At 34.6% G+C, this 24,677-nt stretch overlaps 3 protein-coding genes and 1 non-coding gene across 5 annotated transcripts; 2 read left to right on the forward strand and 2 right to left on the reverse strand.

The window, feature by feature from the left end:
* Window positions 1-103: 103 nt before the first annotated feature.
* Window positions 104-1,890, reverse strand: LOC113402445 (peroxisomal membrane protein 11C-like). The gene is made up of 4 exons (XM_026642700.2): window positions 1,771-1,890; window positions 1,342-1,506; window positions 943-1,127; window positions 104-414 (listed from the first exon to the last, which is right to left on the reverse strand). Exons 1-4 carry the CDS (start codon window positions 1,825-1,827, stop codon window positions 156-158), a joined length of 666 nt encoding a protein of 221 aa, XP_026498485.2. The 5' UTR covers window positions 1,828-1,890; the 3' UTR covers window positions 104-155.
* Window positions 1,891-7,881: 5,991 nt separating this feature from the next.
* On the reverse strand, window positions 7,882-12,649 carry LOC113402444 (peroxisomal membrane protein 11C-like). The gene is made up of 4 exons (XM_026642699.2): window positions 12,386-12,649; window positions 11,950-12,114; window positions 11,207-11,394; window positions 7,882-8,355 (listed from the first exon to the last, which is right to left on the reverse strand). Exons 1-4 carry the CDS (start codon window positions 12,443-12,445, stop codon window positions 8,082-8,084), a joined length of 687 nt encoding a protein of 228 aa, XP_026498484.1. The 5' UTR covers window positions 12,446-12,649; the 3' UTR covers window positions 7,882-8,081.
* Window positions 12,650-12,865: 216 nt separating this feature from the next.
* LOC113402441 (nonsense-mediated mRNA decay factor SMG8) lies at window positions 12,866-19,549 on the forward strand. Of its 2 annotated transcripts, none has more exons than XR_010309293.1 (13): window positions 12,866-13,109; window positions 13,222-13,517; window positions 13,850-14,071; window positions 14,912-15,164; window positions 15,273-15,413; window positions 16,278-16,352; window positions 16,452-16,609; window positions 16,761-16,964; window positions 17,270-17,496; window positions 17,636-17,978; window positions 18,053-18,257; window positions 18,355-18,660; window positions 19,406-19,549. XR_010309293.1 is itself a non-coding variant. In XM_026642694.2 (13 exons), exons 1-13 carry the CDS (start codon window positions 12,969-12,971, stop codon window positions 19,422-19,424), a joined length of 2,478 nt encoding a protein of 825 aa, XP_026498479.2. In that variant the 5' UTR covers window positions 12,866-12,968; the 3' UTR covers window positions 19,425-19,549. The 2 variants fall into 2 exon arrangements, 1 of the variants encoding a protein (XP_026498479.2); XM_026642694.2 differs by having other exon boundaries at window positions 18,355-18,548.
* Trnal-cag (transfer RNA leucine (anticodon CAG)) lies at window positions 15,895-15,978 on the forward strand. Its single transcript has one exon. It is a non-coding gene; the product is annotated as a tRNA-Leu (tRNA).
* Window positions 19,550-24,677: the final 5,128 nt, after the last annotated feature.

The following is a 24,677-nucleotide window of genomic DNA, read 5'->3' on the forward strand; positions in this document are numbered from 1 at the left end:
TTGCCTATAGACTTCGTTTGCGTTTCTTCTATAAGAAGTGATAGAATATACTGTCCGCACCATCCCTTCCTCTTAATTAGCATCAAGATATTCTAGTGCATTAAGCTTATTATTAATAATAATAAATAACAGTGCACCCTAACATAGTTTAGGTCTTATCGTGGCAAAAGTCTTTTCCCGTGGTAGTGTGTGACTAAACCCAGTACAGCGGATAGAGTCGCTATCGCAGCAGCATGTGACGTTTGTAGAGAACTGCCCCACAACCAGCCCCGAGGCAGCCAGCTGACAGCGTGAATCACATCCAGTACGAGCTTCGTACTAGTCAATGTAGCCTGTGTGAATCTTGCCGGAGCGCATTTAGTACGATTGGGATCTTTCAAATTCTGAGCAGATACGTGTAAGGCTCTGATTGACCTGTTGAAGTATTTTTTTTTAATGATACATCTTATATATGAAGGAAAATACACCAGAAATGTTATAAGAATGTCTTATCTTATATAAGCACGTGTTATGTTATCTTTTTTCGCGACGTAACAGAAAGCTGCGACAGAACCTACCGCGAGAGCATACCGATATAGATAATCACGGTGATAGACGTCGGTTACCTATTTTATGCTTTTTCATAAAATTATATAATTATTAAAAATAAATAGTCATAAAATACCGAAAACTCAACCATGATATTCAATATAAATGATATGATATATAATCAAAACTCAACTTTTATAAAGTCTTGAAATGATTATTAATTTGTATTTAAAAATCATATTTATATCAGTAAAAAGCTATTGGTATAGTAAAACGAGTATTAAAACTATTGTTCTTCTGCTTCTAAAAGAAAAGAAGAGAAGTCAAAATATAAAACATTAAGAAATAAATAATATCGAAAAAACCTATTTCTTTTCGTTCATTTCTAAATTGTAATAGAAATAAATTCCTCACCTGATCAATCCAATGAATGAGAACAGCGCCCAAAAGAGCTTATGTGCAGTTCTTATTTGGAACGTTTTTTCCTCATCTAGTGTCAATACACCTGTATCAAGTAAGAAGACAATTTTCTCAGCCTGTAAGTACGCTAGCGTGAACAAGCCATTCGACACGCCCAGAGCTCCCCACCAAGGACCATCCTGTGAAATTATTTTACGTTATAACATGTCCATTCACCTGTCTATTAATTTTATAGTTAACCTGCTGGTGCTAGCTATAGAATTAATTTAAATTTATATTCAAGTAAAATATTTTCATTTCGTTTCTACGTTGAGCTTAAATATGATAAAATCGTGAATGCTCTAAAACCATATCTTTACCTGCGTATTGCAACAACAATTCTACTACTCTTACCTGTTTCCCAAGTCCATATTTGAGGATATTGTTAAGCACAGCAGCATCGTCAAAGAGTCTTAAGGCTGCCCGTGCGCTCGCAAGGTTCGCACTCGCTGTCAAAAGATTTTGCCGCTTCGAACTCGCGCCCCAAAGCTTTAGGATGTAGCTTGTCAGTGATACTATCTAATTAAAAAAATGTTTTTATTTAATCGACAATGATATAATTATAATTAGGACTTATTACATAAGACAAAATCTAAATCTGCTAACGTAGAGTGGTGGGATTACATTTAATACAATACTTTAAGTTTACAATAAATTACTACTTTTAAAAATAGATGCATGGATCTTCTTCATAGATTGATTTATTCACAGCAATAACTTTTTTTCGTAAAATTTCGAAAGACTTAAAAAAAATCTTTAACTTGTTCTAATTAATTCACTTACTTTATCGCGATTACTGTGAGCCTGCAATAAATCGCAGATTTCGTCGACCGTATTCATTGTAGATTATTTGAAGTTATTATTTGTGTAAACTTAACTCTCGCAATTGATGCAATAAAACTAACAAAATATTCGAGACAAAAAATACTATCATTCATTTTGAGATTAGATAATAATTTAAATGATAAGTAATCAGAATTATCTACGAGTATATAGACGAGGATATAGAGTTAGCTTATTTACGAGCTTGTTTACCGAGTACATACATGATGCTCATGTCGTCCTGGCCGATTTCGTCCCCGTCGTCGTCGAGGGAGACCAGTTATTTATGCGGGACATATTACACTGTACAAGTGTGTCTGTATTCTCTAACTCTCACAATTCGATAGGACGGCAAATCCGACACGACCCAAAGAGTTAGATAGACCAGGCGCAGGACCAACGGTTTTACGTGCTTTTCGAGGCACGGTATACGCTTCCAACTTCCAATCTACGGGCTGTTACAAAGAATTCTTCGACAGAAAAAAAACAGTAACATTTTATCAGCTCGAACTGGGGTTTGAACCCTGGATCTCGGGATCTATGACCTTATATCTAACTACTAGACCTACGAGATTCTATATATACATACATATGGCCTATTCCAATAGAAGTGGGAATAAAAATAAACAAACCTTAGATTTACGTATTTCATGCGATTTGCTAATAACTTAGCTATTGTGCACTACTAAGAATTATGAATTATATATCTTTATTTATAATACAACTATAACTACAACTATTAAACATAAGTTTATTACAACTCTAGATCTGACAAAATTGGGGGAGGTGTATCAGTCTATGTACACAATGACTTAAATCATAGACAAACGGAATCATCATACATAAACGGCAATAATTATTTGTGGATTTTACTTGAAAAATACTCTCTGGAAATAGGAGTTGTTTACAACCCTGGTGATACAAATTTTAACTCTTTTTTAAATGATTATTATTTTCAATTACAACAACGAAAAAGAGCAATAGTAATTGGTGATTTCAATATTGACCTTCTTAATATAAACAGAAAAGCTAAATCGTACAAAAAACTTTTACATGAGTGTGGCCATCAAATACTTAATGATATAGACGAACGTTTCTGTACTAGGGAAACGACAAACACAAAAACGATAATAGACCATGTATCAACAAATCTCAGAACAAATAATTTTCATATGGCTTTACTGGATTCAGATATATCAGATCATAAGCAAATCTATCTTGAAATAAAAAAATACAATCCACCACCCAAAAAACGTATTAATTATGAAGCTGTAGACTACGATAAATTGGAAAATTCTCTAAAAAAAGACACAAATATCCCCACTGAAAATTTTAGTACATTTTACCAACTAGTAACTTCACATGTCATCGCAAGCAAGATAACTAGAACTAAAACTCTTAACCTCCCAAAGGAAGATTGGATAAATAATGAAATTATACATGATATATACAATAAAAATGAACTATGGACGAAACTCAAAAACAACACAAACGATGATGCTTTAAAAACTAATTTTAAAATGGCAAGAGATAAAACCGCAAATAATATAAAAGCAGCTAAGGAAATGTATTACAGTAAGGAATTTGAAAAGTGTCTAAGGAAGCCTAAAAAAATGTGGACTTTGATTAACGACTTAGCAAGTAATAAAACAAAAGAACAAAGTTCTGCTCCCCCAAAACTTATAGTCAACACAGTAAGTATAACAGATCCAACAGAAATTTGTGACACATTTAACGACTTTTTTTCTACTATAGGGTCAACTCTTGCGAATGATATTCCTCTAAAACTCCAAAACAATAAAACACACACTTTACCTCGTATAAATAACCATACTGATAAACTATCTTTTTTGGAACCTTGTAGTGTAGATGAAATCAACAAAATTATACAAAATCTCGATTCAAATTCTAGCGTTGGTATTGATGAAATTAACACGAAAACTATTAAACGAATTAAGAACATAATTATTTCTAGTTTAAATTCATGTTTTAACATGTTACTGTTGGAGGGTAACTTTCCCGATATTCTTAAAATCGCTAAAGTTAGCCCAATTTATAAGTCAGGTATAAAGACTGACCCAAGTAATTATAGTCCAATCTCGGTATTGCCAGTGATGTCCAAGATCCTTGAAAAAATTTTATATACAAGGTTATTAAATTATTTAGATTCAATTGATTTTTTGTACAATAAACAATACGGATTTAGACCCAGATCGAATACACTTTCGGCCACAATTGACTTAACGACTAAAATAAGATGTAGTATAGATAACAAAAATATAGTTCTTGGAATATTTATCGATCTAAAAAAAGCCTTTGACACCGTTAGTCACTCAATCCTCTTAGAAAAACTCGAATGTATTGGTGTCACTGGCAATGCCTTGAATATGTTTCGATCTTACCTCACTAATCGACATCAAATTGTTAAAATTAATAAGTACCAAAGTAAACCTGCAATTATAAACTATGGAGTACCCCAAGGCTCCATTTTAGGGCCTTTGCTCTTTTTAATATACATTAATAATATTCATCAATTGGACTTACATGGTGAACTCACTCTTTATGCTGATGATACATGCTTGTTTTATTTCGGATCCTCAATTAATGATATTATACCTCAAGCGCAAGCAGATCTCAATAGTCTTTATATGTGGTTCCAATCAAATCTGCTCACTATTAATATTAATAAAACATGCTATATGATCTTCAAAGCGAAAAATAAAAAAATACAGCTTCATACACCTCTTACAATAAATAATATACCTTTGCAAGAGAAAAAGCAAGAAAAATATCTAGGACTAAGACTTGATACATATTTAACATGGAATACACATATAGAACATATTACAAACAAACTCTCTAGCTTAATCGGTTCATTGAGATCAACGGTTCGATGTTTACCTCGTCGAGTTCGCTTAATGATTTACAATAGTTTAGTGAAACCACATCTTTTGTATCTCATCGAAATATGGGGAGTGGCATCAAAAAGCAATATAGCCCAACTTCAAATTGCTCAAAATAAAATAATTAAATTACTTTTTCATTACCCTTATTTAACACCTTCAGATAAAGTCTATAAAGAAACCAAATTAATGAATATTAAGCAATTATACAACTACACTACTTGTATTCTTATACGTAAAATCTTAGACAAAAAAATACATACAGAAATATCTTTCGAAAGCAAAGGTCAATTACACAAATATGCAACTAGACGTGCCAGCCATCTAATACTGCCTAAAACTAGAACTAAGAGTGGAAAAAAGATGATCATTTTTGAGGGAGCAAAACTTTATAACAATTTACCTAAACAAGTAAAAACTCTAACAATTTTTTCTATGTTTAAATCTCGACTTTATAACCATATTCTGTGTAACGATTCTCTGTTAAAATAATTAATTGAAACTGTTATCTCATCTGCTTTGCTGATCCGAACGAATTGTTATATTTATAAGTTAGATATAAGTTCTCATGTAAATGACGTTGTCGTAATGAGAATAAAGTTCTTAAACTGAAGTTCTTATTTCCACTTTAATTTTACTTCTAAAATGATCATATCATGACCCAAAGCTGGCCTAACGCTGCAGATTTTGAGACGCTGGATTCAAATTCTGGATCGGATTATTAACCATTTACTTTTTCTGTCAAGATAAAAATAACAGTCCGGAGAAATCGACAATGTTACACTCTTGTTTCGGAAGGCCCATAATGGGTCTCAGGTGAGATGTGTAGGAGACACACACTTTACTATCAGGAATAGTATATTTAACCTAGACACCTAGTAGGCAAACAGTTAATGAAATACTTAATATAACTGATATAACGAAAAAATCAATTAAAATAAAATAAAAAAGTAGAAACTGAAAAAGAACAATATTTTATTTCGTTCAAAAATATTATTTACACATTTTTTTAATAAAACATCTTTATTTAAACTAACAATTGAATAAAAACCAATCCTAAGTAATTTTAAAATAGTGGTTTAATAATAGGTAAAGCAGTATAAGAATGGTCCGTTAGGTCCTTAAAAGCTGTAAAAAATATTAATTTTAAACAGAAGAAAAAGGCATCACAACCACACTCTTTATTTTAATAATAAATTATTTACTGCTTGCATAAAAAAAAACAATAACATTCGTCGATGCGTTGCTATGGTTACCTAAATAATATTAGTTTTTTGGCGCGCATTTTACAAATTAAATCACACAAAAAGCGATGGTCATCGATTTTATTTATACTCCCAGATATTTGGGTAATGGTAAAAATACTTTATTGGATGACCTTGTACCCAATAAAGTACGTTTTGTAATAGCAAAGCAACTGAACTTTCGTTAAGTATGAATGGTTGCTTAGATCGCAACAGTAAATATTTTACTATACAAAATGTGAACATGAAACATTATGATTATTTCATATATCAAAATACAAATTTAAGATATGTATAAATATTGCCCAAATTGCTATAAAACATTTTAGCTATTTCTAATATAGAAGAATGAATAACACCGTTTCGTGTTATGTACTTCTAATGCACTTTATACTAGTTTAAATATTAATTAGGATAATTTTATTTTCAAACAAATATAACATTGAAAACATCTCGTAAAATATTTTTTTTGGAATAATAATTGACCGAAATATACAACATATATATTTATATAGTTATTAAATAACTTTATTGACAAATACCATCGTTTCTGAGAAACTCATATCAATCCATAAATACCTTTAAGGCCCTTATGTAAACGTAGATCCACCATCATGGTAATTTGTACTGAGTTCCAATAATCAATTACCCGTATAATAATACTTTATTCAAAAAAAATTTAATAGTACAGGAGATAAAGATTTTCTTCCACGATTAAAATATACTTCAGTTTAAAAACTGATCAATGTCACAAGTACAATAGATACCTAATTATTATTATCTTAATTAGAAAGCAAATTAAAATCAGAAGTGTCTATACAAAATAAATGGCAAGCTCAGTAACACAATTACATACTATGTGCTATACCCTGTATAAGATAGCTTGGTCTTTTTGACAGATATAATTTTTTCTGATCGACATAACTTTGCAATGACGAACATATTATTTTCTTAATTTAATGATTTTAAAAATTGTAAAAAAATTCGTATAATACAAAAGTTCTTAAGATTCAAGCGCTATCCGAAAATTTTAAGACTTTTCTATTATACATTATTGCTTCAATGTAAAATTTAAATAGAAACACTGAAAATAATAGACGCTTGTACAATGTTACATCGGTCGGTCGGTAGGGATGCGAATAACAGGCAGAAACTGCTACAAATATCGATTACAAAAATCCTTATGATCTTTAATCATTGTTAAGTTATTATTATGAACGGGGGTCCTTTTGGTCTCTTTGGCTAGTGGTTGGGGTCTCTTTAGCTGGTATAGCTTCGTTTTAGAAAAATAAGTTGAAATAAAAAATAAAATTTGAATTACGCATTCCATTATATTTTTTGTTTCTCATCACTAGCCCGTCTGTCAAAAAGATCAAGCTAACTTGAACAGGGTATACCTGATAAATATTTTCGAAAGCTGGGATATATTTTCGAAGTTATACTTCTTTTAGCGCGTTATGAAACAAAGCTGAGAGAGAATTATTGTGATGCGCGCACGTGATGACTTGATAACTTCATGGTTCACCATGTTGCTCGCTAAGCCGCCAATTAAATGTCAAGTCGCTCGAAATAGACAACTTCACACCTTATCTATTTTACAATGTTTATTCTATTACAAATTTAAATGGTGAATCTTTAAATCTTTTATTCTTATAATAGTGGTGAAAAGAGAAGAAATACCTTTTATAATAATAATAAGTATTTCACTATTAATAAGTAGATTATTAATATTTTATTGCAATTAACTATTTTGAATTACGCTGGAGAAATGGAACTTCTCACGCGCGTATACAAGTACCGCACCTTTTTTATTTTGTTAGTTAAACGTCAGCGCTATTAGTCAGCGAATATATAATTCACAGTCGAACTAATGGACCGCGACATTGTCAACATAATACGAGTTAACCTAAATGTTTATAAAAATGTTTTACATCAAATAATATTTCAAAATAAAACGACTGAAATTGGGTGTTACTTTTCCAGCGTTGGATCTCGTATGATATAAAAAGACATAGTTAATTTTCGTGCAAGTGATATTTAATATTATTACTAGCTAATGTAAGCTAGTAATAATATTTTAATTATACATTACAACTTATGAAATACACAATCTTCTGAAAAAAGATTACTTGAGAAGTCGTTTCCTAGCAAAATATAAACCTATGCCGATCACCGAAGAAAACGTAGCAATGGCTGATACTTTAGTTCCTCCGATCTTTTCCCCCCACAGACACCCGGAAGGGAGACAGCTGACCGCATGTGTGATGTCCAAACACAGTTTTCCGGCAGTTATCGCTTGGATAATAAGTCTGGCGTCAAGATTCCTCCTCGCTTCGCAAGCGTCCTCAGCACTGAGACAATCCCTGCTCCACCAGACATGCCGCATAGACCGGAATGTTCTGGAATTGTACAAAAATATAGGTTAAATATACGTTATTACTTCATTGTATGTACTAAAAGCAAGTCAGAATTATATAATATAAAGTAAAAGACAGAGAATGCTTTATTAAGTGTAATTTTAAAATAAATATTATTTTTTCATGTTAACTAGTTTTTATAATAAACACTAATAGAAAAATGTGGTTTCTTTTGTCCTACTTTTTGTAGTCAGGTCCTTTGCGGAACGCATGCAAAATATAAAATCGGATTGGTCCCCATTGTCTATTATGAAAACGAACGTGGACTGTCGACTCTGGTGTGTTCTCAGTAAACTTACTATGACTTTTTGATAAAGCCAGCAATTAAAATTTAAAGCTGGAGACATTTCACTCTTACCAAGAGCGGGTACTTTAATAAAAACAGGTGTGCGTATACTTATTATTTTTGAGCCATTAGTCATTTTTTCTTTTATATGTGGGATCCAACTACGCAGGTTCCCCGTAAAAATAATGCAGTTTAAAAGCGCAACGGCGAAATTTAGGATCCTTTTTCCTTGAGGGTTTTTTATTTTTATTTTATGCCTCCTCGAAAAAGTTTTGAAATAAAAGCATTATCTGGCCACTGGGACTCCTTGGACCAGGGGCCGCGACCGCGTTGACTGCATGGACACAGCTATACCAATGTTTTCTTGTAGATGCCCGGGAATTGACCAGGAAAGAGTCCCAATTGCATTTCCTTTAATCCAACCCTAACAGTATTTCGGAAATATTTTAAAAACAGTGAAAAAAGTATCTCTTAGTACGTACGTACGTATTAAGAGGTCTCTTAGCGGAGATATTGGTTGTCATGTAACATTTTTTATATCAATAGTAGAAATATGAAACTTTGTGTGTTTGTTATTCAACCTCACTCGAACAACAGACGGATTATAACAAAATTTGACAAAGGTTAATATTGTCATAGACTAGAATAGTTGAACTCTCTTTTATAATTTAAAATAGTATTTTTAAATTTTAAGACTTATTACTTAGCCGATATGAAAATAAAATGTATCTGGTTAACTCATTTGCATTTTTAAATTAATTTGATAATAACTAAAAATAATACAATATTTATTAATTACTCCTGAAACTCGACTGCATAGATCGCTTCTACAACAGGATCCCAGAAAGCGTACAAAATGCTTCTGATGCCAAATTAAAAAAATTTGTTAAGGAACGGTTGTGTGCTAAAGGTTACTATACAATTAGTGAGTTTATGTTTGATAGCACACCTTGGGAATGAAACGATCGCCTCCTGGCTGTTTCTATTCATATACAATTATGTATGTAGTTAATTTGACAAAAAAAAAAGACCCGCTGAGTTTCTTTCGCCGGTTCTTCTCAGGTCAGAATTTTAATTAGTTTTCACAAGGTAAAATAGATAAGTGAAAGGGACTTTTATGTCGTGAATCACATAAACTATATGCAGTATTATGTATAATAAATTTGTAGTTTGGTCGTTAGTCAGATAACTTTGAAAATATTCTTTTGATGTTTCGTGCCTTAATATGTTTTATTTATTAATATATTTTTTTTAACAAACGATTTTAATTTATGAATCGGCAAAGCTAATAGTAATTGCAGAATTTTATTATAGAAACGAATACATTGCCCCAAGAAATCCTTATTGACTGAGAGGAGATGGAGCGGAGATAGAAACGTCCCGTCCCGTGTACATACATAATGATTATCACTGATTCTATACAAGTGATCAATGGTAATTGTACGTAATTAAATTGTTGTAAATATATTGGTGACGCAACTGTGAGTATTATTACTTTTATAAACATCTCAAAGTCTGTAGCTCCAAAATTATGAATAGACTGGTCTTTTTAACCGACTTCAAAAAAGGGGGAGCTTCTCAAATCGACTGTATTTTTTTTGTAAAATAAAAGCTGATTAGATATCTGTAGCGTTACCCTAAAGTAATTTATGCTATTTAACATATTGACATAATATTTTAAATTAACATGGTTATTTTTATTACTAACAGTATTTAAAACAGGATATTTACCATGTTTTTTATTTTTATTTGGTGGAGCTCGATATTTCGACATTATCTACGAATGTCTTGTTCACGTGACTCGTGATTAACTCGTAATATTGACATAATGGTCTAATACCGGAAAGGAATTTAAAGAAAAATACTTATATTTAACTCATTCATAATTTCATTATAAAAAAAGTTTAAATGTAATTTGGCGCCAAAAATAATTTGTCATCGAGTTTCTTATATTTTTTTGCAATAAAATTAAACAAGAAAAGAACAAATATGTACTTGCTTTTGCTTCAAATTTGTGTTTACTTATGTAAAACATGTATAATGAGTATTAGTAATCATGAATCATGAAGGCACAAAGTATGAGGAAATTTGCATAATCAATATGCTTATTCTCTATTGAATAATACCTACTAAATAAAATATCAATAATGTCCTTACAGTTAATAATGCCACTAAAATATTCTTTCCGAAGGTCAGAAATCATTTGCAGACAATGCAAATAAAAACACTTACACATATTTTTTAGTACAAATACTTGTTAACAATAATCAACAATCAATTGTTAACAGAAACAGAAAGAGACACAGCAAGAAAAAATTGTCAAGACTATCTGTCCGAAGATAAGAATTTTTGTTGAAGATTTAATGGCATATTACAAGTTTTTATTTAACTTCACTTGTTAAGATAGCTTATTCAGCCCTATTGACCTATTGAGTTGAAATATTGCACACACTTTGGTGCCAAATATATTAGTATATATTAGTGAGCATACTAAATATTATAAATTTAAAAACATTAAATTAAAAAAAAAAGAAAAAGTATACTTACTGTATTAGAGATATATATAAGCTGCCTGCCCACAATGCTGTGCTCAATATTTCAAGTCTATCTGCTGTCACTGTTGACAATTTAATAACTCCAACATCGTGAAGCCAGCAAGCTTTTTCCACTGGCAAAAAAGCCTGGTCAACCATATTTGCAAGGACCCCAAGGAATGCTGCGATTTTTGAAGATTCCTAACAAATAACAATTGTTATAGATGAAAACAAATCTTAAAAATGACTAAATTACAATTATTATCTATGACAATTGCTTTATGCATTATTAAATCAAACAGTATTTATAAAAATATATAATAAATTATCTTAATATTATTATATTATGTTAACTATTTACAAAACTTTTTCTCCAGATACTGAATATTGGAAACATTAGAGTCGGCCACATGTCTTGTATTTAAAAATAAATGTAAATATTTTTGTGTTAATTAACCTTAATAGTGATAGCAATAATAATATATATTTTTTTAAATAATTTGCAATTTCTTTTAAATAATATTTTAAATGTCAAATTTGTACTAGAATAATAGCTTAATTTAAATATTATACAAAGATAATTATGCGAATGTCAATAATTACTGGAATATGATAAAAAGTAATTTATGATAACGCAATGAATTTTTTTTACATTATCTTTATCATATAAATATTTTATAATTGTCGACAATAATATGTTGATAAAATCTTGATTTCATAAGAGAATGTTAACATTTATATAATTATATCACTTACATGTTTCCCTAAGCCATAATTATATGTGTGTCTGATCATAGGAATATCATCAAACAGTCGGAGCATCATCCTTGCATTGGAAAGTCGAGAGCCAGCAACCTGCCATGACTTCTCTCCTTGTATGCAACCATACAATTTACAAGCATAGCATGCGAGACGGACAACCTGTAATTTATAACCATTATTATTACGAGGGCATGTTCATGTTTGGTAATATAGTAGCAATTTAAGTGTTTGTGTTAATAATAAATGTTTTAATATTAATGTAATAAATTTATTAATAATTTATTAAACAAAAATCGAAAATGAGGTTCAATAAATTTTCTTGTCTTATAATATATTAGGAAATGTATTTTGATAGAGCAACAGGTTATTGACTGGTATTTCCAGTACAATGCTATTTGTATGAAGGCTTTAATATTTCCGCATAGTTTACCTTGTCGCGTCCGTTATAACTATCTAATAGTTCATAAATATCGTCCATTACCGACGACATTGTATATACACAACCGAATACTGTAATTTTAATTCACTGATAACGTATCTAACAGCGCTAAAATATCAATATCTCTAGCACGTGTAATCGCGCTAATTTTTATTTGATAACTGATACATTTCCCCATTCTCCAAACCAATCTCGCAAACCTTGATTTCGAAAGGTTAGCCAATTCACAGCTGAGCAGTAATCAAACATGAAAAAACGTCAAATCATAATACAATTGTCACAATCGACAAACATTTGACAACGTAGGTATTACGTTACAGAAAACATACAAACAATTTATTTAGTAATAATAATATTTATAATTACTATATATTTCACCAATTTTGTCCAATAATTTTATCATTAAGTTAAACATAGAATGCACCTAAATATATATTTATCTTACGAATTTTTACAAGCATACATATTTGACGTCTTTATAATGTCAAACTTCACATGTCACATAAGTCATAACATTGGCGATTGAATTGAAACGTAAATATGTATTTGGAATAGGTTTTTGATACGCTATAAAATGAGTAAAATATTTTCCATTAATAATATTCCTGAGTTTTCTCAAAAAGAGCGTATTGTCGTTGTTGGCGTCATTGGGAAATCACCTTACCGTTATCCTAATAAAACTACTCCGCTTATATCAACTGTAAAATGTGAAGAAGTTAGTAATTATTTATTAGTATTAAAATAAACAAAGATTTCACTTTAAGTTGGACATATTTAAGTATTACATATTTAAGCATATAAGATAAAAAACAGTATTTTAATTTTAGAATGGTATAGAATGCCACTGGGATGAAAGAAAAAGCGTTCTATATCTCCATGCAGTCACATATCTGGATACTAAGCGACTCACGTCATTAGCTGACAAACTAGATGAGAATTCATATAGTACAGTAAAAGATGCAGATGCAGCCGACTGGTTGGTTGCATCTGGACAGTTGGCGATAGAGTCCTGCAAGGCATTAGCATTGATCTTCCATCTCTGTCACATAGTGGTGTTGTCATCACCAACAGCAGTATTTGATCTCGGTTATCTGCAGTTGTTTAAGGCAATTGATGCTTACAGGTATGTAAAAATAGTTAAAATTAATATGTTTAATTTGATACTAAATGAAACAAACTATACAATTCTTCATTTAAGAGCCTCTTTTCTATTAAGTTCTATTAATAGTCCTATCCTCTGATGCCCCACCCACAGTCCATATTGTGTGTATAGTATAATGTACATTTAAATTATATAGAATACAGTATTTTAGTAAGGAAACAAATGAACTAATTCTTTTATAAATCAACTTTATTTGTGTAAATTTTTGTACTGAGGCATGACAAGAACAGGACAAGTAATCCTGATATTTTAATATCCAATTATTAAGTGAAATTATTTCTTATCATTTGCAGAGCCGAACTTGCTACTCAAACTGCAGAAGAATTGCAATCATCAGATGCGGGAGGTGCTTGGGAAACACATGGTCGACCTTGCTGTCCTCGGCTTCTCTTCCACTTCCGTCGTGCTCCTACCCCTTTAAGGAAAGCACCAGCCGCTCTTAAGAGACTAGAACATGCAGTTGAGGACCAGATTTATTTTATTTTACGAAAAGCAAGGATTATTACTAATGTTTGGTAAGAATATTCAATAAAATTTACTGTAGCAACTGTAGTACTATAATGACAATTTTTGAAAATTACTGGATTTATAATAAAAGCTAAGCAGCAGGTTGTTTGTATGTTCAATAGGCTATTTGACAATACGAAAAATAAAGTGTCAATTATTGTAATCAGTATATATTATGAGTTTAAAAATGGTTATTTATTAACGAAAGTTGAAAATTATAATTAATTTATTCAAAAATCCATAAATAAAAATGCATTTTTTTAAACCTTTGTCACATGACACAAAACGCTCCTGATTGGTCGGGTTTATGATGACGTCACTTGCTTGTTAACCTCGTTTGCCTATTATATGTGCATTATATATGTCACAGCTTACAATACAGGCAAGTGACATCACTGACCCCATTGCAGCGCCATATTGTCAAAGTAGCGGTTTCGCGCGCTATTTAAATATAGAATTTTTAATTTGATATTTTACAGCAAATATGTTCTAGAATTAAAAAACACAATTTTTACTGAGTTCCTTAACCTCTACTAAATAATGTAAAATGGATTTTAAAAACCAGTCAAATAGCCTATTGTATGTAATGAATAAATTGAAGCTTTTTATAGGAAGATTAGCTTTTTTTATATATCATGGTGTTTGGTTGAACAGTGTAGGAGATACTCTAGCACCATGTAGCAAGTTACTACAAAGCAGATAATATAAAAACTCTCTCCACTGTGCACACTTACATTTTGTATTATCAAAAAGTGCACCAAAGATTGTTTTCCAATTGCAAACTTACCATAGTATATATATACAAATTACTGCAGGTACTTAATTTTGAGAACATATTTTTTTTTCAGTGCTAAATCATTATTCGCGATCCCTAAGAATGAAGAATTTGTACACATAAGTGCCGAGAGCGAGAGGGACTCCGCCCGCGACGTCAGCTCTCTCATACGTGGGCTGGTGCAGCTGTGCACGGGGACGGAGTCCGAAGCGCCGCCGCAGAGGAACTCCTTCAGACAATTCTTGCAAGGCCACTTGGACTTGGCTTTCGGTGAGGGCTTCGATGATAACGTCGGCAAGTATGCCATGAGCACATCATTCTTTGAGGTACGATATTTTTAAATGGAGCAAATTTTTATATATAGATAATTTGTATCTGTGCAAGCAATCTATGTGCGACAGCGATACAAACGATATGTACCCCCCCCCCCCCAGCTGCCGAGCGCGGCGTCGTGGCGCGCGGCGGCGCGGGCGCTGGCGCCGCTGTACCTGAGCGCGGCGGACGGCGACGAGCCCGGCGCGCTGTTCGACGCGCTCGCCACTGACGTCCGGTTCTCGCAGGCGAGGTGTGCTAAGGTCTCTGTCATATCATTCATATATCGTTATAAGACAAATTCAGTGATAAAGATAACGTGTCATTTTACGTGATCACAGTGACAGATCTTTATTATTTCGATTCCGGATACGATTCGATACGTATACGGACACATTTATAAATATATTAGATAGAAAATAAATAGATTTTCCTGAAGAATAATTACATGGAGTATATGGTTATGGCAAAAAAGGTATTCTTCGAAAACTAAGATTGTTGTGTTGGGTTTACGTACTAAAATGAATCTGGGTTTAATGAACTTATTGAATACTGATACTGATAGTCTATTTAATTTATATTTAAAACAAACAAACATACCCGTAGATATATCTAAAACCTCAAAAAAAAACTGGGCGAATGAAGATTGGTCTTGGAAATTGGATCATGATTAAATTTGAAATGGGAAAAGTCAAATTAGAGTGTGTTGACAATTTGAACGTTCATTTCGAACTCGTTGCCAACGTCAGGATGGCCGAGCGGTCTAAGGCGCTGCGTTCAGGTCGCAGTCCACTTCTGTGGGCGTGGGTTCGAATCCCACTTCTGACATCTGTTTTTAATGATATTTTGTTTTTTGATTAATTAATAATTGTTTGCAATGTTACAGGTGGTAATTATTGCTGAGATTACGTATTATGTTTTGATGTGAAAAAATACTCTACTTTATTCAGATTCCATATTTCGGTTCCGGTTCCCTGTTCTACACACATACATAACAACTATAATTTTAATTATATGCCAATGAAATGTATTGTTTAAGTAATTAAAGTTAAGGTACCCAAAAACGTCTAACAACGTTAACATAAAATACATTTGGTCACGTCAAAATAATGATACGTTATTTTTAGGTGCTGCCAATCGCACAAGCGTCGTATGCCGAGGGCCTCCCGCCTCACTACTCCAGTCAACATCACGCACACAAGGTCGAAATACAAATAGTATTTTTAATATCGCAGCAGTCTGCGATCCGCACCGATGTAATCGCGTAGTAGTGAGGAGCGTCACCCAGAGCGCGTGTGCAGGTGGGCGTGGCGCTGGGCGTGGTGGAGGCCATGGCGCGCGGGCCGCTGGCGGGCGGCGCGCGGGCGCGGCTGCGCGCGGCGTGCGGCGCCGTGTGGCGCGCGCGCCGCCTGTGCGAGGCGCCCTCGCTCACCGCGCACCCCTGCATACACCCGCAGCAGTCAGTGCGCCTTGTCACCTCAGTCGAATTAAAAAAAACAACTAATAGGAGTAGTAAAAATAAAAAATGTTGAAAATAAAACGAACCCCGTTTCGTTCATCTGTTGCTCTAACGAGTGAGGTGTATTAACGCGTGCACGCCCGTGTCGCAGCGACTGCTCGAAGGATCACTCGTCCGGCGTGCGCTACGTGAGCGCGTGTAACTGCGGCCGCAGCAAGTGCTCGCGCGAGGACCCCTACACCGTGAAGAAGGCCAACTACACGTTCTACACCTACGCCGCCGACGAGTGCGGAGTTTGCAACACGCTGCAGACTATCGACTTCCCTGTCTTTCAGCCTTCCACTCCCAGCTTTAGGTGAGAGTTTTGTGTAATTTTACTCTTAATAATAATAATAATCTCGATATTTTCCTACTGGACGAATACACTTAAAAACTAAGTGCAATACTATTTAAAATATGTGTAACATTACGAAACAGGGTTACGGTCTCTATAAAAATCGAAATGGTTTTCTCTTTTAAACCTTAATAACTCTTGCTACTGCCTATGTGGACCTGAATGTTTCCGCACAACACCTTCCAAATATAGTAAAGAGTTGAGCACGTGAAATTTCATAGCAAATTAGCCTGTTAAAAATGAGACGTTCACTTGTATAACCGTAGGGCCGCATCCGTCAAGGGAGCACCGGACGAAGCAGCGGAGTACACGGAGAGCAGAGAGGTCGCGGAGGAGGAGTCGGCGGGGCTCACGTCGCCGCAGTCGGCGCGCGGCTCGTGGACGGAGCCCGACGAGCTGTCGCCGGGCTCCGAGCGCGACGACGACGACGACGAGTCGCCCTCCTGCGGCGACGGGCTGCACGTCGTCACCGTGCACGGCGACAGCGCGCCCGGTGAGCCCCGGCGCTGGCTACGGAAGCTTTGCCAAACGTTATAAACGCTAGCTGACTTGAAAGTAGCACATCTACGGGACGGACATATTATTTCGGTTCTAAGAAAATATTAATTTTAAATGTGTTCGCTCAAACTCAGAAAAGGTAATAAGCCGCCAGCCGTCGACGACGGAGTACCTGCCGGGCATGCTGCACTCGGGCAGCCCGGCCGCGCTGCTGCCCGCCTTCCCCAGCTGGGCGCTCGTGTGCCTGGGTGCGTCCTCGCTGTACTCGCACAACGCCGGCCTGCCCGAGCACCTGCAGCCCGGCTTCCTGCCGCACACCAACTACCTGCTGCCCTGGGACTGCGCCGTGCGCCTCGACGCCTGGCGCCCCCCGCGTCCGCGCCGCCCCCCGCACGCGCACCCGCAGCAGCACACGTCGCCGCCGCTCACCGTCAAGATCTTCATCGGCTTCGAGTACGAGTGCCCCAGGGGACACAGGTGACCGCTCACACCATCCGTCGCTGACGTAACGAGACGCCTCGGAATCTAGACGGTCGCTCGTGTGCTCGCAGATTCATGATGTCGTCCCCGGACACGGTGGTGAACGGCGGTGGGGGAGCGTGGGGTCGCGAGGCGAGCCAGGCGGGCGCCCGACTGGCCAACAGCACCATGCCGCTGTACGCCTCCTGCCTGTGTCGCGCGCACGTGCTGGCGCAGCTCACGAGGCTGCATGTCGTCACGCCCAAGGCGCCCGTGCACGTCACGCTGGACCCCAAGGTATCCCTCGGAGCCTGCGAATGCGTGGGCAGGTCGCCCCCTCTATAGTCACCGAACGATGAATCAAAATTTCGACACGATGACCGATGCTCCGCAGGTGCAGCCGGTGGCCGGCGGGCCCGTGTTCGTGCCGCAGCCGGCGGGCGAGGCGGCGGTGCGGCTGAGCGCGTCGGCGTACTGGGTGCTGCGGTTCCCGTACGTGTACGCGGACGAGCGCGGGGCGGCGCCCCGGCCGCGCACGCCGTCCGACGCGCCCGGGTTTCTGCTCACGCCGCTCTTCGGCCTGCAGGAGTAATGTCTCGTAGCCTAACTAGTGACGCGGCTTGCGGGCGGTGCGCGGGGCCTGGCGCCGGAGTTCGAACGTAATGTGTCGCGAGTTGCGGTCTGCGACCGTTTCTTATCAGTAAGCGATTGGTTTTACGAAAATTATTTAAATACTACGGGAAGATTATTGTATTAATTAACTTTATATAATTGCATAAAGTGTACGTGGAGTACGCATAAAAGTCATTTTAAATTCGATGTATATGCGTAATGTGCGCTAGCCCAATGCTGTAAGGCACTTCCACTCGCGTTAAGTACAGAGTGTTCACATAGATGTGTGTATTTCAAATATTGTTACATGACTTCCGCTCGCTGCCGCGCATCGTTTGCAAGCTTAACTCAAAACCAACCCGTCGGGGAGACTTGTACTTTCAAAGACTTTACGTGTACCACTTATTTTGTCCATTTCGATTTAATTGATGATTTTAACTTTATTTTCAAATGAAATTAAATTAATTAAACCCATAAACGTTTCTATCCATTAAACTAATGTAAATAAATTTTCGCCCAATAATTTTTAAAAAAGCCAAGATATTACGGACGAGATCGCCAAAATATCAACATTCGGTAAAGGAAAACGTCGTAAACACGTTTCGGATGAAATTCTGCGACGTATCTATCCACCGACTCGATGGAAAAAATATCAAATTGGGAAGAAACGGAGCTATAATCTAGCTATAGAATATATACAGTCTGTTTCTTGAGATTACTCACCTTATATAGATGGGCATTAACATTTAATTTTATATGCCAGATAAAAAATCCCAAATAGGAACCAATAAAGACACTTGTTATAATGTTCTAATGTTTAAAACTATTTTCAGGGCTAAGGAAGCAATTTAAAAGCAGCTCTCAAAATAATCTTCGTTGGATTTAAGAGACATACAATGATTTTATTTTGTTAGTATGAGGATCTTGTCGTTATATTGTTTAATAAGATAATATGAAAATAAAGTTTACTAAATTGACATGAATAATTATTTTATTTAATACATTTGTTCCACAATTTATTCAGGAATACTTTATACTACTAATTGGGTGACGGCACAAGGAATATATCATCTAAGATTCAATGTTTAGATCTAGCAGCAGAGGATTGGTTACTGTTTGCTACTGTGGTTCACGTTGATGCTTATTTGCTAGACTATTATTTTTTTTAAGTTTAGAAATGCATTATTGATTTTTAATTAATCGGTATAAAACTATTTCCTTATTTACCTTTAAGGATTATTGCAATTAAAATTTGAACAACGTTTTGAGAATCTCAATATTAGACAAAATGTGAAATTAAATAAATCTGAACTTGAACAAAACAGTAAAGAGGAAAATCAGAGGAGCAGAAATACTGAGTATTATTTTGTTCCGGTTTGAAGGGTGAGTGAGCCAGTACCTCTGTTCCCAAGATTTATGGCGCAGTGATGTAAGGAATTGCTTAAAATTTCTTATGGTGCCAATGTCAATGCGGATTGCTGTCCGCCAACGTGATCAAAAAAATACTAGCAGTCATTAGTCTTTTATTTTTAATACTTCATATGAAAACTCAACCTGTTATATATAACTATTTATTCTACCGCAAAATCGTAATACTTTGTACTGCTATATCCCGTTTTGATGTTTAGATAAGTGGGCCAATGTAGTTACAGGTTCTAAGGGATATAATACAGTACTTCCTGTGGTCTATGAGGCCCATTTAACGGTGAAGGAATGATTACTATCAGGTGTTACATTGGTACTTTTGCCATCCTGTTTTAAAATTAAAATATATGTATACATATATATTTCTTTTCGTTAGAACCTTAAATATTATAATTATGTAACGTTTTTAATCGGATGCTGGATCATAAAAAAAAATAAAAATAATAAATAAATAATCATAAAGTAATAATATAATAAAATAACAATAATAAGCTAATGCGTTGAATGGGTAGCTATTTTAAGACAAACACGAATATTATATTACCATATACATATGTGTATTCTCATGCAAGCGACTTACGTCTTTTTGAAAATAAATGTCTATAAATCTAAACGTAAAACACTTGCTATAAAATTTTATTGAATGAATTAAATAAGTACTGAAAAACTATCAATATTATTACATTTATTCTGTTATTGTTTATATTTTGTTATTGTTAATTGATATTTACAGTTTAATATACAGAACTCTCGATTATGATTCCCGTTTTTTTTTGTTATTAAATATGACATAAAAATCAAATCAAGATTGAATTTTAATTTTGTTTGAAATATTTATAGCTACTTAAAGATCAAAATGAAAAATAAATATATGTGGCAATATAAAAAGACTAAAATAATATCGTTAGATATAAGGTAAATAAAAAAAAATAACATTACAGAAATAATTATTTGGAGTATGCGCACTTCGTAGTTCTATGAACCAATGACATCGTTAGGCGGGAAATTAGATGTGGTTTTTATTATTTTATAAAACATTCCAATAACATACTGATTTATTATAATGTAGATTGGATTTCTAAAGTCAGAAAAACATTATATTTTATATTAAAAATCAAATTAAAACATTTTCAATTGACAATAGTATTAAAAAGATGCTAAATGGGGCGTGGTTTGTAAAATCCTTACAAAGTGGTGGGAGGAGTGGGGGTTGATACGGCTTCGTTCTTCGCTGCGCGTCGACTCGCTGGTAGTTGACGTTGTGCTGCCGACGAGGCAACTAGTCTACACTAAACTTGAGTCAGTCGCGTCTCATTAAGAAACTTTGGAAACTTAGCGGCAGATATGCCGCTACTTCATCAGGTGAGTTTTTTTTCTATAATTGTAGTGTTTTTTGTTATACTTCATATATTGTATTCAAGTTTGTTACTAATTATCTTTCATCCATATATTAAGACATAATGCTTTTTTTTTTGAGTATTTTTTTTATCTACCCTTTTTTTAATGAAAAATTAACAGGCCGCTAAAATCATTTTTGTGTACATTTCCGATGTTTTGCAATAACTTTGAAACAGGACAACAGTCGCGGTGGCGGTGGGTCGCGTGAGAACCGCCGCTCTTTGGCAGAGTTCTTGGGCCTCGATACCTCCCAACTAGCTGAAGCAGCAGTACCGAGAACAAGAGCTAGCGTGAGTACTATGTGCATGTGTCTTAAGTCTGCTTCTAAACATCAAAAAATAGAAACAAATGCCATTTATTTAGTTTTATCGCAGTTTGTTTTTCAATTACTTCCGCGTCTTCCAAATCTATTATTGGTATAATAATGCAGTCTAGTCGCTTAAAGATAAAGATCTAAAATGGCTCTATCGTTGCAACAGACATATCGTTCCCAACTTTTCGTTTTAAATGAGGGTACTTTTAGTTGTGAAAGTAATATTTCTTACAAAAAAAAATTGTCCCATGTTGGGCGCCAATATACTTTCTCGCTGTAAAAAAAACACTGTTTAGCCAGATTCAGCAGTAAATGTTTTCTACGTTTGTTTTATTGTTGTATTATAATTATGTATGTACTAGTTATAAATTCCACGTGTTACAACGAAATTCCATCCTATTAATGCAGAATTAATACAAAAATAAACAAACCTGCGGATTACCAAGGTTTATTTTTAATCGTAACCACCTACGCGCGGTGCATCATACAAATGTCCCACTTAATGCATTTGAAAGCCTTAAGGCTCGATATTTGAGTACAAAGCACTCGACAGTTTTATTGTCCGTTCATAATGTCCGTACGACATCCGTTTTGATGCCAGTTAATGTTAGGGAGACGGCTGCCAGCTCCCCTATTAATGGGCGCGCCGTGCCAAATAATGCACCCGCGACCAGCCGGCAGCTTGCATTAGCCCTGGATTTGAGAATTTCTTAATACTCCCATATATAAGCTACATTGAAACGAATTTCCTAAAAATTCGCTTGCAAAGGACCAACAAAAGCTGAATTTCAGATCGTAACTTATCTCTTTTTATTTTTATATTTTCGTGGGTAGTTGTAAAATGTTAAATCGCAGACCTTCACAACGACAACTTTTCAAATTTATTGGTATTTATTTTCTGAATTTGTAAGTCCCATGCCAAGTTTATAAATAATAGCTTGGAATATTCATTTTGTGTGAAAATGTTTGAATCAAGAGCTAAACCTAAAACTACTTTAAATTTGCCTGTATTTTTTTAATATGAATTATATGCTAATTAATGTAGTTATTGTGAATCTAAATTGTTGGAAATATTCTTAAATGTGATTTCACTTGCATCTTAAAAATTTCCGAGCACTTCTCTTAAGTGGTGTAATACAATCTCATTTTAATAGCTTTCACGATCAAAATGTTCATATTCAATGATTTATACGATGTGCGCAGTTTAATGGTGCCAATTCAATTTCTTTTAATTCCATAAGCTTTTTATTCGCCTAATATTTTTGACGTGTCTTAACATATTTGCGAAAATATGTACAATTCGTATCGCTACGTATTATATACATTAAAGTTAACGTATTGGTCCTTCGATGTTTTGTTTCAACGCTTTACATCGTTAGGTATAAATTGATTTTAAATTATTTTAATCAGATAGCAATTATCTTAGGTTATTTAATTCATTCTTAATAATATATTCATTTATATTATGCATATAAGATATTACGTATAACATTTATATTGGACATGGAGTTCTTTGAAATATTTCTTTAACTCAAGTGTTAGTAAACAACTCATTCGTTTAAAAATATAGAACTATTTTTATTTATTGTCACAAACAATTGAATTAGCCGTGTCTCGAATTATTTCCTTCTGTTAACTGGGCGTAGGGTAGAGATAACTTTAATTTTATAATGACCTAATTGCGTCACTTAAATGTCGACGTCTAATTAAGGATTTCGCGACTGATTTATCTTCGCAGTGTATTTAATTCTTATCATAATACATATATGCAGTCGTCAAAATCTATTGAAATAAACTCGTTTATTTACAACTCCTATGCATAAATGTAAAATTTCTTTTCGTTAATTTGGAAGCGAATATTAATTTCTAATCCATCGTTTCTTCCGTTAGGTAATCGGTTCGCCGGGGCGAAGGTAGTTTCCTAATTAAAGCTACGACCTAATTAATCTCATCTCAACACCGCGCTATTTCCACCGATTGATAAAATTAAATTTTCCGTTTATACATTCACGTTTCGTTTAGAAAAGTCTCTAAAACGTAATAAGCATTAGTGATGCTATTTATTGCTTTTACGTAATACCTTTTGTTAAAATGGCGGTTTTTTTCCGTGACCTTCGTTAAATGCCTAGTCCGCAATAACCTCCAGCCCCCTATTCCTACTATAAACAATATTCCCCTAGACTTTAAAGGGATCACTAGACACTAATAATTCATCCAGACTGGGACAATTACCTGCCACAATCGAAATTCTCAGCTCTTGGATTGAACTATTTATATGAATAAATTACAGAGATGAGCTTAGAGCTTATTTCAAATTAAACCTTGTTATTTATACTAATTTTCAATTTTCATATCTAAAGTCGCTCTCAGGCTATTCCGTAGATTCAATTTGCGCGGAAATTGCACTATTGCCTCTATTGATAACTTTCAGTTTCATTATTGATGTGTTGCCAACCAAATATTCACGAGTCGAGTACCGTAAAAAGCGTTGATAGCTTCTTTTAAGGATAAACAATCTATCGACGACTGCCAGAACTTAATCGCCAGTCGCCTTGTAAGTTAAGTTGCAACTTTTGTATCACTTATTTGGCAGACGTTTGCCGAACTGGCTATTGGCAGGAGCTGGCAATTTAATATTATTTGTGTAGGCTCATGCCAGCGTTGCTTCGAGTTAATCGGTAACTCGAGACGCGATGCGAAAAATTACTTTAAAGGAAATATACCGAATTACGTTGTGAAGCTTAAATATATATTTTAAATGTGTTTAATAAAACTTTTTAATTTTGCATCACTACAAAAATTGGTCTTAATTCCGGAATATCAAAGAAAATAAATTAGAGAAATAAAGAGCTCTGTATGCCGTCAGTCTAGACAAGCTGGATTACCATAATATAACGTCGCTTTTGCTTTAGCATACATGGAGTAGTCGTTAGTATTGTAATTCGCTGGAAATGGTTGATGTTTCCTCG

This window comes from Vanessa tameamea, chromosome 12 (genome assembly GCF_037043105.1).
Source record: "Vanessa tameamea isolate UH-Manoa-2023 chromosome 12, ilVanTame1 primary haplotype, whole genome shotgun sequence".
Taxonomy (NCBI): Eukaryota; Metazoa; Arthropoda; class Insecta; order Lepidoptera; family Nymphalidae; genus Vanessa; species Vanessa tameamea.